Source organism: Hibiscus syriacus, unplaced genomic scaffold, assembly GCF_006381635.1.
Source record: "Hibiscus syriacus cultivar Baekdansim isolate YM2019G1 unplaced genomic scaffold, ASM638163v2 tig00110610_pilon, whole genome shotgun sequence".
Taxonomy (NCBI): domain Eukaryota; kingdom Viridiplantae; phylum Streptophyta; class Magnoliopsida; order Malvales; family Malvaceae; genus Hibiscus; species Hibiscus syriacus.
In genome coordinates, this window is record NW_024062800.1 from 494447 (window position 1) to 510502 (window position 16056).

Below are 16056 nucleotides of genomic sequence, written 5' to 3' on the forward strand. Positions count from 1 at the left end.
TATTAATTTGTAGTTTGTATTTAAATTCGTTGTCTTTTGTTTGAGCTTTTTCTAGTTTTATAATTTTTCGTTTGTTGTAATATATTTATCTTCGTTTTTATTTAATTAAGATGTGGCCACCTCGAGTTAACTGTCGTTAACAACAGTTAAATATTTTGATATAATCACATATTTGGTCCATATTATTTACATATTCTCTCAATTTAATCCTAATCCGATATAACTCTTAAAAGTTTAATTCTCATTTCAGTCTCTTTATTGTGCTTAATTTTGTGATTGTTGTTTTTTAAAGGGTAAAATATATTCTTAAATATTATACTTTGACCATATTTTTTTATCATTGAGCTATAAAAATTAAAATTATAGTACTAAAGTTTTCTAATTCATTTTTTAGTTATAAAATTGTTAATATTTTAAAGCGGTTTATGGTGTGATTTTTTTTTCTTTTGTAAAAAGATCTTAAATCCTTTCAATTATCATCTACCAACATACGTGGCATAGATGGTACAACAATGTTTACCTTTTATTCCATTTTCTTCTCAATAATTTTGTGTTTCTCAAAATTCATTCAAAATCAAGTTAGAATTTTAATCTTCTAATGCTCAAATCTCTGTCGATAATGGTTAGATGAAGTTAATTTCATAATATATTATTTTTATTATTGAAAGCATATTTCTTACTATTTAAACTTTTGGTTGGCCACGTACAAAACCATTAAATCCGAAAAAGTTTTTACCCTTCTAAGGAAGAAAGAGATAAGTGTTAAAGTTTTGTGAATTTTATAAATATTTTGACAAAATTAAATTGATAAACGATAATAAAACAAATTTATAAGTGTCTAGATGACCAAAGATATAAGAGAATGTGATAAAATGATAGCTGATAAACAATATAATTAGACTTACTTTATCATATACATCAGTCGAATAAATATTATAGTTAACAAACTAACATAATAGATTTAAAAATATGATTAAATTGAGAGAATATCTAAATAACATGGACCAAATGTGTGATTATATCAAAAATATTTAACTACTGTTAAAGCCAAAAAATTAATTATTTAAAATTTATCATTTTCATTAAAAGAGTTGGTTTTTAAAAATTTCTTTTTTAATTCGTACATTTTATTAAAATTGTTTTTATTTATCGATGATTTTATTAAAACTACTCTTATTTGCAAACGACTTTACTAATCAATATGGAAATTATTTCAAACCTTTAAATAAATGATGAACGACAACGTTTTCGTAAAAATTACGATAATATTTCATTGATTTGAGATTTAATGTTAAGTAAAACTTTATTTTAACATAAATTATTGGATCAAATTTATTTTATTTTATTATAGTCAACAGCAGCATATGCACATGACATTTAGAATAGGTAAGTGTTTATCTTGAAAATTAATTTTTTTGCTAGTTATTCATTTTACTAATTGTGTTTACTTTGTATTATAAAAATTTTATATGTTAATATATGTGTTTATCTTAAAAAATATTTATAAATCTATCACTAGTTATGATAATTCGAATACAAATATTTGATCTTTTTTAAATATAAAACATTTTTTTTACAAATATACATAAATATCCTAATGATATATCTGGAATAGGGCTGACTCTACGGGGAGCATCCTGAGCAACCGCTCTAGGCCCCTAATTTTTTTTATAATTAGGGTCTCTAATTTTTTATATTTATAATTAGAGCCCCTAATTTTAATAATTTCATAATTTTTTAGTTTTTGATCCTCTTTTTCCATTTCTCTTATTAATTCGTCCAATTTTGAAATAGATTTAACTAATTTTTTATATTTATAATTTTTATAGTTTTATAAAATGTTTAGTTTTTGATTTTCTTTTGTCATTTCTCTTATTTATTCTTTCGATTCTGAACTAAATCTAATCATATTTTTCTTCTCTCTTTTTTTAAATCTTACTCTTTAATTTATCAAATATTATTTAATCTTTAGTCTTCTTTTTCATTCTCAATCTAACAATAAAATAATATACAATTCTTTTTTTTATCTATTATTCAAAATCCAACTACATTCAATTTTTTTATATTTATTCTTTTTTAGTTGTATTTAAGGTTTTTTCTTAATAAAATAATAAAAATAATAATGAATTTTCACAAAATTTAATTATTTTTCTATAAATTATTTATGTAATATTGAATTAATTATTCAAAGTAATGAAATATACCTTCATTTTATAAAGTCATATTTTTTAATTTTCGCACAGAGCCTCGAAAATGTCTGGGACAACTAGGGATGGGCATGGGTTGGGTTTGGGTCGGATTTCGGCCAACCCGACCCGACCAAAAAATTTTACATTTCACCCGACCCGACCCGAAATAATAATAATAATATTTGTATTCAGTAAAAACAATGATATAATTGAAAAAAATAATATATAGAGGGGTATTAAGTAATTATTCTTAAATATATAAGAAAAATATATTTTTTCGGGTCGGGTCGGATATTTTTCACTCTAATCCCGAATCAGACCCGATCCGAATATCACCTTAAAAAAATCCGACCCGACCCAAATCCGATTTTTAAAAAAAAAATCCGACCCGATCGGGTCGGAACCCGTCGGATTCGGGTTCATGCCCATCCCTAGGGACAACTCTAATGTAAAAGTAAAAAATAAATAAATATTTGTAGAAATTTTGTTCACATCAGAAGGATTGATAATAACCTAGATTATTTTTTTTTCGAGTAAGATAATAACGTAGATTCAATCCTGCATGAACGAGGGGTGGTCCCAACTCCAAGCCATGAAATATAGCCGTTTAGCTACTACGTCACGAACGTTGTTCTTGTTGATTTTTTTTTTCAGTTGAAAACAAAGACATGTTTACTGCCCAATTCGCAACGGTTTTATGTCTAAAACTATTACTATTACCAAAGAACAAGACCCCATCCCCACTTTGTTTGTTCGGTCACTCCAATACCACAACTATTAAAGAGATTTCCCTTTTTTTCATTTCTCTCTTAGTTCTCTCTTATTTCTCTACCTTCTCCCTCCCTCTGCTTCTTTTTCTCTCTCTATTCTTCGAGGGAAAAGTGAACCTTTTCATGGAAAATACTTATTCTTCTCATCTCTTCCATGCAAATACTTCTTTTCTATTGGCCTGCTTGTTCCTCTTTCTGCTGCCCTTTTCATCTCTTTCGGCCTCAGATGGTGTCATTGTAAACCCAGCTGATTATCGAGCTCTTCGAGCCTTCAAGCACGAACTAGTCGACTCCAGAGGCTTCCTACGCACCTGGAACGACACCGGCGGCTATGGAGTTTGCTCCGGTGCTTGGGCAGGAATCAAGTGCGTCAATGGACGAGTCATCTATATCCAGCTTCCATGGCGTCGCCTAGGCGGTCGCATTTCAGAAAAAGACGGTCAGCTTAAAGCACTCAAAAAGCTTAGCCTCCATGAAAATGTTCTCGCCGGTCCACTCCCTCGGTCGCTCGGGTTTCGGCCTTATCTCCGAGGGGTTTACCTCTTCAACAACCTGCTTTCCGGTTCGATCCCTCCGACGATCGGTAACTGTCACTCTCTTCAAACTCTTGATCTTAGCAACAACTCACTCACTGGTAACATTCCTCCGAGTCTTGTGAACTCAACTAGGTTGTTTAGACTTAATTTGAGCTATAATTCTTTGTTCGGTTCCATCCCTGTTGGTCTGACTCGTTTGCCTTCACTCACCATTCTTGCTTTGCAACACAACAATCTTTCTGGTTCTGTCCCTGATACCTGGGTTGGAACAGGAACCAAACCTTACCAACTTCAAGTCTTGTCGCTTGATTATAATTTCCTTACTGGGACAATTCCAGTTTCTTTGAGCGAGTTGAGTTTATTACAACAGGTTCTTTGAGCCATAACCAGATTTCAGGGACCATTCCTGATCAAATAGGGACACTGTCAAAGCTCTAATTACTAGATTTATCAAACAATTCCATCAATGGGAGCTTTCCTTTTAACTTTTCCAATATATCCTCTCTTGTCTCTTTGGATTTATCCCGGAATAAGTTTTCCGGTGAAATACTGGATTCGCTTGCCGGACTAACCAATCTTAGTGATTTCAATGTTTCTTACAACAATCTATCTGGTGTTGTCCCATCTGGCTGTTGGAAATAAAACACTCACACAAACAACTTTTATTGAAACTCAAACAAATATTACAAGAGCACTCTTACTCAAAAACAAGAACTAAAACTCACTCTTATAAGACTTTCTTCACTCACTTAGAAGCTCTTAATTTTTCTTGATGCTTAAAACTAAAATGGGAAGGGGTATTTATACTACTCAAGAACAATCCTACACCACACAAATAAACTAATTTAAACCATTACAAATTCAACAAATATCTAACTCTCACCTAACTAAATTGATGTAAGCAATGACATCTTTAATTAAATGATGTAAGTAATGACATCAATTTAGTTTGGGTTTGGGTTTAGGCTCCCATAATGGATCAAGTTTATGATCCAACACCCCCCCTTAAACTTGATCTCGTGACCCGTAGTAGGTTCCTTAATCTTAAGAAGTCTTCGCTGGTCAGTGGCTTGGTAAAAATATCAGCAACTTGATCTTGTGACTTCACGTATTCAACTTCCACATCTTTTCTTGCAACATACTCCCTTATATAGTGGTATCTTCCACTTGTTTTGAGCTGCCAAAGAAATGATTAGTCTGATAGTCTCCAATCGAGCAACAGGAGCAAATACCTCATCATAGTCAATTCCAGCCTTTTGACTATAGCCTTTAGCAACTAGCCTCGCCTTGTGCCTTTCAATCTCTCCTTTGGCGTTTTGCTTTGTTTTGTACACCCATTTGACACCTATCGCCTTATGTCCCTTGGGAAGTGAGGTAAGTTCCCATGTGTCATTCTTCTCGGGCCTTGATTTCTTCGTCCATCGCATCTCTCAATTTCTTTTCTTGTACCTCTTCTTGAAAGCTCACTGATTCACAATCGGCAAACAGACAAAATAATGTAAGATTATCTTGTCGTTCAGTTACCTCATAGAGATCTCTAAGGCTTCTTATGCGTTGCATAACTCTTTCACTTTAACTCCCACTTGACGATGATGAAGGTGATGAGTCTCCTTGAGTGGTTGATGTTGGTGAAGTGGGTGGAGTTGCAAGCTCTTATTGAGATTCATCTAGTTGCTCCCTCATTGTCTGCTCATCTTTCTTCAAACTGAGGAAAGAAATTGAAGTCATCTGTATGAGAGTTAAAATCCCATTCTCCTTCTTCGTTGAAGACTACATCTAGACTAATCACAAACTTTTTATTGTCTGGATTGTACAACTTGTAGCCCTTCGAATTAGCATCATAGCCGATGAAGATAAAACTCTCGCTTTTATCATCAAGCTTCGTTCTTCTCTCGTCTGGTACGTGAACATGGGCTATACTTCCAAAGGTTCTCAAGTGGGAAATGCCAGGCTTTCTTCCACTCCATGCCTCTTGCGGTGTCTTTCCCCATACACTTCTTGTTGTTGGAGATCGATTTGACAAGTAGACTGCACATGATACTGCTTCCGCCCAAAATTCTTTGGGTAGTTTCTTGCTTTTGAGCATGCTTCGTGCCATGTCGAGGATTGTTCTATTCTTTCTTTCTACCACACCATTTTGCTGGGGGGATCTAGGAACTGTCATTGGTCGACGAATTCCATTTGCTTCACAAAACTCTTGAAACTCCTTGGAAGTAAATTCTCCACCTCGGTCGGATCTCATGGCTTTGATCTTTCTACCGCTTTATCTTTCCACTGCTGCTTTGAACTTCTTGAAGACTTCGAAAACTTCTGACTTCTGTTTCAAGAAATATACCCAGGTTTTTCTTGAAAAATCATCAATGAAGAGAAGAAAATAGTTACTGTTACCGAGAGAGCTCGGCTTGATCGGTCCACACACATCGGTATGGATGAGCTCAAGTGGCTTCTTGGCTCTTGTCTCTGACTCCTTTGGAAATCTTTTCCTGAATTGTTTCCCAGCTAGACATCCTTCACAAAGCTGATCAGGATGGTTGATGCGAGGTAGTCCCTTCACCATCTCCTTCTTAGATAGCAGCTCTAGACCTCCAAAATTGAGATGCTCAAATCGAAGATGCCAAAGCCATGATGCATCTTTATAGCAAGCTTTCAGGCACTTTGCAACATCATTTTGTATGTTAATCAAGAACATTCTATTCTTTGACATCGGCACTTTAACAATGAAGTTATTCTTATCATCTTTTATAGAAAGATTATAATTATTCATATGAATATCATAACCTTTCTCTACCAGTTGCCCTAAACTTAAGATGTTACTTTTCATATTGGGCACATAGTAGACATTTGAAATAAATTGATGTCTCCCATCTTTCAAACGGATAAGAATGTTACCTCTCCCTTTCACTGCAATTGTGGAATCATCTCCAAACGAAACATTTCCGCTTACTGACTCGTCTAGCTCCACGAACATGTCTTTCCTTCCACACATGTGATTGCTTGCACCACTGTCAAGATACCAGGAATTTGCTTGGCCACCATCAGTTTCCTTTCGTGCTAGAAGAAGAGTTTCTTTGCCATCTGTCTTTTCCTCCACGTAGTTAGCCTTCTCCTCAATTTTGTTGTTGGGAGCTCTACATTCTGAAGCATAATGCCCAAACTTTTGACAATTATAACATCGAACTTGAGATTTATCACGCCTTGAGTTCGGATTGATTCTTCCACGGCCTCGTGTTGAGCTTTCTCCTTTCTCATAGTTGTTGTTGGAATCATTGTTGTTGTAATTCCAACCTCGTCCACGACCTCGACTTCCACCTCGTCCATGGCCTCTACCTCTGCCTTAGCCACGTTGGTTTCTATCATTGCGTTGGCTTTCATGCATATCTTTGAGTTGCAGCTTGAGGAGTTGCTCAGTAAACTCATGCTTCTTCTTATGCTTCTCTTCGTATGCTTGCAATGATCCTTGGAGTTGCTCGATCGTCATTTCTTCCAAGTCTTTAGTTTCTTCAATCGTCACGACGATGTGCTCAAATTTGGGATCCAACGAACGGAGTATCTTCTCTATTATCCTCACATCGTCTAACTTTTCACCATTTCTTTTTAATTGATTAGAAACAGCTACTACTCTTGAGAAATAATCTGAAATATACTCAGATGCTTTCATGTTTAAGGATTCGAATTCACCTCTTAATGTTTGGACACGAACCTTCTTCACTTGCTCGGATCCTTTGTAAGAGGCTTGTAGCTTCTCCCACGCTTCCTTGCTAGAGCTTGCACTTGAAATCTTTTCAAAACCATCATCATCTAATGCTTGATAGATGAGGTAGAGAGCCTTCTTGTCTCTCTTTCTTGAATCCTTCAAAGTTGTCTTTTTTTGTGTGTGGATAATTCTGATTTTATTACCCAAATCAAGGTTTAGTTACAACCATCAACCAATCAACAATGAAAGAATCAAAATTACAGCCTACAAAATGATTGGTTAGACTATACCCCAAGCATTACAAAGTATTAGGTTAGTACTATCTAGTCTATTAATATTTGTTCCCCTAAGGCGGATTCCAACAACGTCTTTAACATCTTTGAGCAAGCAATCAATCGTTCTACGACGTCCTTGGAATATTCTCTGGTTTCTTTCTTGTCACAGAGAGTAAATAAAAGCAGTCCAGGAAATTTTCAAGATGGAAGTAAGAAGAGACTTCCCTTTCCATGATGAACATGCCTTTAAAACCATTTCATCCCATGATAAGTAAGTGATCTTCATCCCATTAAGATTCAAAATTGAATACCATAGTTCCACTGCTAGAGAACATTGCGAAAAGAGATGGTCCCTTGTCTCGTAAGAGTTGCAACAATTAACACAAAGACTGTCTGTGGTAATTCCCATTCGAAGTAGGCGATCTCTAGTAGGCAATTTGTTCAGTAATGCCATCCAAGTTATCAAGCTAAACTTTGGAATATGCAATGGAAACCAAATAAGTTTATGCCATGAAACATTTTGCCCTTTGAATCGAACCAAATCCCAAATTTCCCTAATATGCGGTGAACCGGCTGAAAAAATTGGAAAAGCTTCAGCCCTTGTTTTTAAGATTATGTTGATACTCCAACTTACATTTGCAGTAGCTCGGAATATGCCAAAAGTTGTCTTTTGATCTGGTGTAAGAGTAGCAAAAGCATCATCATCCGCAGGCTCATTATAGCCTTTCTCTATGATATCCCACACATCTTGTGATCCAAGAAGTGCCTTCATTTTGATACTCCAATTGTCGTAGTTGAGTGTCGGAACTTGGAATGGTGCCATACCATTTGCCATATCTCTCAATATAATGAGATTTTGTAAAATCCGATTGCACGAATGAATCCAGAACGCCGAAAAAACCTTGGGAGGAACTTGAACAACTCGGTCAAGGGCTCCAACTCGGTGAGTCAACTCGATTTTCTGACAGCAGTCTTCCGGCGGTGCGTGGCGGTGCGTCAGAACTCAGATTGAGAAAATTCTGGCGGCGGCGGATTCCTCTCGTCGAGACCTTCGATCTTTCCAACTCTCTCTGATGCCACTTTGTTGGAAATAAAACATTCACACAAACAACTTTTATTGAAACTCAAACAAATATTACAAGAGCACTCTCACTCAAAAACAAGAACTACAACTCACTCTTATAAGACTTTCTTCACTCACTTAGAAGCTCTTAATTTTTCTTGATGCTTAAAACTAAAATGTGAAGGGGTATTTATACTACTCAAGAACAATCCTACACCACACAAATAAACTAATTTAAACCATTACAAATTCAACAAATATCTAACTCTCACCTAACTAAATTGATGTAAGCAATGACATCATTACTTAAATGATGTAAGCAATGACATCTTTAATTAAATGATGTAAGTAATGACATCAATTTAGTTTAGGTTTGGGTTTAGGCTCCCATAATGGATCAAGTTTATGATCCAACACTGTCCTAGCCAAAAAAATTCAATTCAAGCTCTTTTGTGGGTAATCTTGAGCTATGCGGCTACAGCACATCGACTATATGTCATTCTCCTGCCCCGTTAAATCTTTCTCCGGCACCGACAGAGGTACCGAAGCATCGTTGTCGTTATCACAGGAAACTTAGTATCAAGGAGATCATTCTCATAGCAGTCGGTGGCCTTCTAGTAATTCTATTGATATTGTGCTTAATCTTACTCTGGTGCTTGTTGAAGAAAAAGGCTAGTTTGAAGCAAGAGTGTGGTAATATGGGCGCCGTCATGGGGAAAACTGAGAAGGGGGTTTCGGTAATCGGCACTGAGGTCGAAGCAGGCGGCAAAATGGGTGGGAAATTAGTCCACTTTAATGGTCCGTTTGTGTTTACAGCTGATGATCTATTGTGTGCCACGGCTGAGATTATGGGGAAGAACACTTAAGGTACGGCGTATAAGGCAACTTTAGAAGATGGAAATCAAGTTTCTATGAAGAGATTGAGGGAGAAGACTATGAAGGGACTGCGGGAGTTCGAGGCCGAGGTGGCGGCACTCGGGAAGATCCGGCATCCCAATATTCTTGCTCTTAGGGCTTATTACTTGGGACCTAAGGGAGAGAAGCTTCTTGTATTTGATTACATGCCTAAAGGGAGTTTTGCATCTTTCCTCCATGGTAAGTAGATTCAACTACCTTGAACATTTATATTCTCACTACACATTTCTTTTGCCATGGCTAACAATGTCAAATTTCGTCCGCAGCTTGAGGGCCGGAAATTGTCATCGATTGGCCGACGAGGATGAAAATAGCAATCGGTGTTACAAGAGGATTGAACCACCTACATAAGAGAATATGATCCATGGAAACCTCACATCAAGCAATATACTACTTGACGAGCAAAGCAACGCCCACATTGTAGATTTCGGACTTTCAAGGCTAATGACCGCGCTGCCAGCACAAACGTGATCGCCACAGCGGGAACACTAGGCTACAGAGCACCAGAACTCTCAAAGCTAAAGAATGCCAGCACGAAGACCGACGTGTACAGTCTGGGAGTGATCATACTGGAGCTTCTTACGGGGAAATCCCCGGGCGAGCCGATGAACGGAATGGACTTGCTGCAGTGGGTGGCTTCGATCGTAAAAGAGGAATGGACTAATGAAGTAATTTGGAGCTGATGAGAAATACACAAACCATAAATGATGAGTTGCTTAACACATTGAAACTGGCTCTTCATTGTGTTGATCCCTCACCTGCAGCACGTCCCGAAGCTCAACAGGTTCTGCAGCAATTAGAGGAGATTAAGCCCGAGACGGCCGTCGCTGCTGGTGATGATGGTGCTAAAATTGCAGCAACAGCAAGTCAATAGAGTTTCTTCATTCATTTTACAGCATTTTGGGGTGCAGATACATAATTATAAACTTCAAATTGTATATATTACTATAATCGTAGTATTGCTATCAAAAATAATTTCGACTTCTTAAATAGAAAGGAAAATGTAGTATAAAGAAGCAGAATCAATCCACAGGGACTATGATTTTTGTGATTTATTAAAACTCTTTTGATTTAGAGGAAGATAGAGTTCAAATGAAGTTGAAAAAGTATAATAAAATAAATAATTATAAAAAAAGAAAAAAATAATAAAATAATAAATAGTAATAGTAATAAATATAAAAGGGGATTTTTAAAAGTTGTTTTTTTAAAATTAAATATAAAAATAAAATAAAATAAGAATAAGAATAATTAAATAAACAAATTAAAGAGATTGAGATAAAGAGAAACTTATTGTGAAAGCAGCCTCAGACTTCACCTTTGTCTCAAATTCTTCGGATCATCGAAACAGATTTTTACTTCAAGATTCACGACAGCTTACAAGGACAATTCTTCGCTGTCAACTCGGATTGTGTTGTTTCAATAACAACTGATTCTGACCCAGTTTCCTCTTAGCAAACAATTTTGCTAAGTGTGTTCTCGGGAAGTTGAATATGATTCAATAAGTAAATCCTTCTTCAAAGGTTAACCAGAACAATATCCAGACCAATGTCGAAATCGTTTTGATTTGAAAAGTAGGCTCAGAAAATAGAGAGAAAATTCGAAGCGATTTAAGTACCTTACAATTCTCACGTTTGGAATTGAGTCTTCGCTTTAGTCTTCGCTTGAAAGAAAATTAATTAAGTATGACCAAAATCATACTTAGCATAATAGAAAAATATGCGAAAAATAGAGAGAAAAGTAGAAAGAAAAAAAAAGAGATGATTTTATTCTCAAATGAGAGAGATGTTTATAGGCTCATCCTTAGAGGGTATTTATAGCCTTCAAATTCCTAAAAACAAGCTAAAACATTTTAAATCCTAATTAAAATACTTAAAATTTTTTAAACTAAAATACCTAAAAAATAATATAATATTCTAAATCTTAATTAAAATGCTAAAACTATTTAAACTAAAATACCTAAAACAAAGATAAAATATAAAAATAATATCCTAAAACTTAATTAAAATACTAAAACATATTTAAACTAAAATACAAAGATAAAATATAATGTTTAAAATATTATCCTAAACTTGAGTTTAATTCAAATCCGAATTACAGCCAGCTTTGATTCTGAAAATGAAAAAAACTGCAGAATTGTGTCATTTTTGTGCAATTTCCAGAATCTTAAGTCCTGTACAGAAAATGAATTAAAATGAACAAATAAGCCACAAAAATCAATGATTAAGGAGTAATTTAAAAGTAAAATATTAACTAAATTAAGCACTTATCAAATTCCCCCTCACTTATTCAATGCTTGTCCTCAAGCATTCCTCAATTAACATATCAAAATCATAAGTTGTCATCTTCAAATTTTAATTTATTCCTTAAACTTCCAATCGAATTAATTCCATGACATTTGTCGAATTCAAGTTATAATCAAGCAAAAACATAACCAAGAAAATTTAAAATAAGCAAGATATCCCAATTAATTGCCTATTTCAATGAAACATGACTCAATACCTCATAAAGATTCACACATATATCCACTCAAAGTATTTAGGGTAAATGAAATTGCTCAAACCAAAACTAACCAAAATATTACCCATAGGTTTGGAATCCAATCAGGTCTCTACTACGAAAAATGAACATAATGCAATAATCAAGGGGTCTTTAAACAAGGTGTAACGGGGCTTAGGTTAGGGTAGAGAAAGGCTAAAAAGAAGGGTTTAAAATACCAAAACAAGAGATCAAAATAATTAAGAACAGTCCACGAATTAACATGGAGCGCAATGAAGAACAAAACAAGGAAAAAGAATAGATGAAAGACAATTGAAGCGATCAATTTTTCCTTCCTTTTTTTAACAAAGGGTCATTTTCTTCTTCTTCTTCTTTTTTTTGTTCGAAACAGTTAACAACTTGTTTTTTTCGATTTTTTTTAAACATTGAATTTTTTTCGTGGAACAACAATGATACAAGATCTCAAGTCTCAATAAGGGTGTGAGAAGAGAGAAAAAAATAAAAACAAAATCTTTGGGTTTAATTATGAGGTGTAAAACAAAAAAAGGGAAATAGGATCAAACGTGGTTCACTAGTGGATATATAAACGGGTAGGCTTTTTGGGAAAAATGGGTTTATCCTAGGTGCCCCTATCACATTAAAACATTACGTTCAACATGTAGTCTTGATATGCATTGTGATTACAAGTTCTAGAATATCCTAATTAGTTTGGCACACACAAGTTAAACAATGAGCAAGAAAGAAAATGTATGCTCGTTAGGCTCAAATCTCACAAGAAAAGTTTATATGCATTGAGTCAAGTTCATCTATATCGACAAAAGCATGAGATATCAATACTCAACAAAAATTCACTAGCTATATCAATCACCAATCATGCAAATTAAATTCGATCAAAATCATGGTCATTATCCAAAAAGAAGAAAGTGTATAAAGCGAAATTCAAGACTAGCAACCAACGATCCCAACATATCAACATCAGAATAACTCAATTTCAAACAATTAAATAAGTCAAGGAAAAATTTGACATATGTTTATCCTCCCCCTCACTTATTTCGTTTTGTCCCAAAACGTATATCAAATTTAAAATCAAAGATAGGGAAAAGGAATACTCCTCAATCTAGTGGCGACCGCGACCATGGTCATGTCGAGACGAGCCCGGGCGAAGGTAAGAAACATTCGATCAGAAATCATATCTGTTCAGAGAAAAATAAAATAAAATTACTCAAAATAAAATAAAATTACTCAAAATAAAAAAATAGAATGAAATAAAGTTCGTTGAAAATAAAACGAAAAAAAACAAAAAAAAAACAAAAATATAACGAAATGGGTTGTCTCCCATAAAGCGCTTTTGTTTAACGTCGTTAGCTCCACGACCTGATTTTTCAAAGCGTGAGTTCCTCTAAATTGATTTATTTGATTAGACCAACCCTGAGCATTTTCATAATATGGCTTCAATCTTTGACCATTAACTTTAAATCATATTCCTGAGTTATCTTCAATTTCAACAGCACCGTGAGGAAATACTTGAGTAACTGTAAACGGTCTGAGCCATTTTGATGAGTTTTCCTACAAAAAGTTTAAATTTGGAGTTAAATAATAAAATCTTTTGAACGACAGAAAAAGTTTTAAAAGAAATTTTACTATCGTGAAATTCTTTTGTTTTTTCTTTAAATATTCGAGCATTATCATAGGCATTTCTTCGGATTTTCTCAAGTTCTTGAATGTGTAATTTCCGAGCTTCACCAATTACATCCATGTCCATGTTACATTGTTTAACGACCTAATAAGCCCGATGTTCTAACTCGACCGGTAAATGACATGGTTTACCGAAAATAAGCCGGTATGGTGGCATCCCAATGGGACCTTTATAAGTAGTTTGATATGCCCAAAGTGCATCGGTTAATTTTAAACTCCAATCCTTTCGATCCAGTTTAACAATTTTCTTAAGAATTGTTTTAATTTCTCGATTTGATACTTCTGTCTATCCATTTGTTTGTGAATGGTAAGCAGTAGCAATTCTTTGAGTTACTCCAAATTTCTTCATTAGCGACTCGATTACTCGATTGATGAAATGTGTTCCTCTGTCGCTTATTATAGCCTGTGGCATGCCAAACATGGAAAAAATATTTTTCAAAAACTTAACTGTAGTTTTAGCATCATTATTCCGAGTGGATTTACCTTCTACCCATTTAGAAACATAATCCACAGCTAAAATAATTTAAGTATTTCCAAATGACGAAGTAAAAGGACTCATATAGTCAATTCCTCAAACATAAAAATTTCACAAACTTGTATAGAATTAAGCGGTATTTCATTCCTACGGCTTAAATTACTTGTACGTTGACATCTTTCACAAGTTTTACAAAATAGAAAAGAATCCCGAAAGATGTTAGGCCAATAGAAACCGCATTCAAGAAGTTTATGAGCTGTACGTTTTGGCCCAAAATGACCACCGCAAGAGTAAGAATGACAAAATTGTAAAATTGAGTTTACCTCACTTTCGACAATACATCGTCGAATTACCTGATCCGAGCAATGCTTCCATAAATAAGGATCGTCCCAAATATAGTATCGGGATTCTCACTTAATTCGATTGATTTCAGCTCTCGGCAAATCTAATGGTAACTTACATGTGGCCAAATAATTAACCATGTCTGCAAACCATGGAGTTATGCTTTGTGCCACCATCAGTTTTTCTTCAGGAAATTCTTCTCTAAATGGTGGTTCGGATGTGGAAAAGAGAATTCGACTCAAGTGATCTGCTACCATATTTTCGCATTTCTTTTTGTCTTTGATTTCCAAGTTAAATTCCTGTAAAAGCAGGATCTACCGGATAAGCCTCAGTTTTTCTTCCTTTTTGCTTATTAAATACCTTATAGCTGGATGATCAGAAAAAACAGTAATTTTAGTACCAAGCAAATATGATCTAAATTTTTCTAAAGCAAAAATTATAGCAAAAAGTTCTTTTTCCGTAGTCGAATAATTTTTCTGAGCCGAGTCCAAAGTTTGGGATGCATAGGCTATGACATGTGGCTTTTTCCCTATTTTTTGGCCGAGAACGGCTCCAACGCTAGTGTCCGATGATTCACATGTAAGTTTAAAAGGATGATTCCAATCTGGCAGCTGAACAATTGGAGCTGAAATAAGCTTTTCCTTGAATGAATCGAAAGACTCCTTGCATTTTAAATTAAAGTCAAAGTATTGATCCTTTTGAAGTTGATTGCATAAATGTTGTGCTATCTCCAAAAAGTCTTTAATAAACCTGCAGTAAAATCCTGCATGACCAAGAAAAGAACGAATTTTTCTCACAGTTGTGGGGTAAGGAAATGAGCGTATAACATTTGTTTTAGCTTTATCAATCGCAATCCCTTTTGAGGAAACAATATGACCTAAAATTAACCCTTTATCAACCATAAAATGACATTTTTCATAGTTCAAAACAAGGATATATTCTAAGCATCTTTTAAGCACATTAGTTAAATTATCAAGACATTCATTAAAAGAATTACCATAAACCGTGAAGTCATCCATAAAGATTTTAATGCCCTTCTCCACATAGTCGGAAAATATACTTAACATGTATCTTTGGAAGGTGGTCGGTGCGTTACAAAGACCAAAGGGCATTCGTCTATATGAAAATGTACCGAAGGGACAAGTAAAAGTTGTTTTTTTATCCTTTGGCGCCACTAGATTTGGAAAAAAACTTGAAAAACCATCAAGGCAACAATAATGAGTTTTACCAACTAATCTTTCAATTATTTGATCTATAAAAGGAAGAGGAAAATGATCTTTTCGAGTAAGAGAGTTCAACTTCATGTAATTAATACAAACTCGCCATCCATTTTGAACTTTTGTTGGCACTAACTCCCCTTCTTGATTTTTGAACACTGTGACTCTCGTTTTCTTGGGAACCACATGAATCGGACTTACCCAATTACTATCCGAAATTGGATAGATTACGTCAGCATCAAGGAGTTTTTGAATTTCTTTTTTTACTACTTCCATCATCGGTGGATTTAATCGACGTTGTCCTTCACGTGATGGCTTTGCTTCTTCTTCGACTTTGATCTTATGCATGTAAGTCGAGGGACTTAATCCTTTAATGTCGACAATGGTCT

The 16056-nt window shown here is 34.7% G+C and overlaps 1 protein-coding gene across 1 annotated transcript; it reads left to right on the forward strand.

Annotated features, from left to right (window-relative positions):
* Positions 1 to 3082: 3082 nt before the first annotated feature.
* LOC120135592 (probable leucine-rich repeat receptor-like protein kinase IMK3) lies at positions 3083 to 9393 on the forward strand. Its single transcript, XM_039151853.1, has 2 exons — positions 3083 to 3865; positions 9193 to 9393. Exons 1-2 carry the CDS (start codon positions 3083 to 3085, stop codon positions 9391 to 9393), a joined length of 984 nt encoding a protein of 327 aa, XP_039007784.1.
* Positions 9394 to 16056: the final 6663 nt, after the last annotated feature.

Coding starts and splice junctions, on each gene's coding strand:
- LOC120135592 (XM_039151853.1), top strand. CDS start 3,083: ATGGAAAATACTTATTCTTCTCATCTCTTCCATGCAAATACTTCTTTT. Junction 3,866..9,192: donor AGTTGAGTTTATTACAACAG/GTTCTTTGAGCC, acceptor TGCTTGTTGAAG/AAAAAGGCTAGTTTGAAGCA.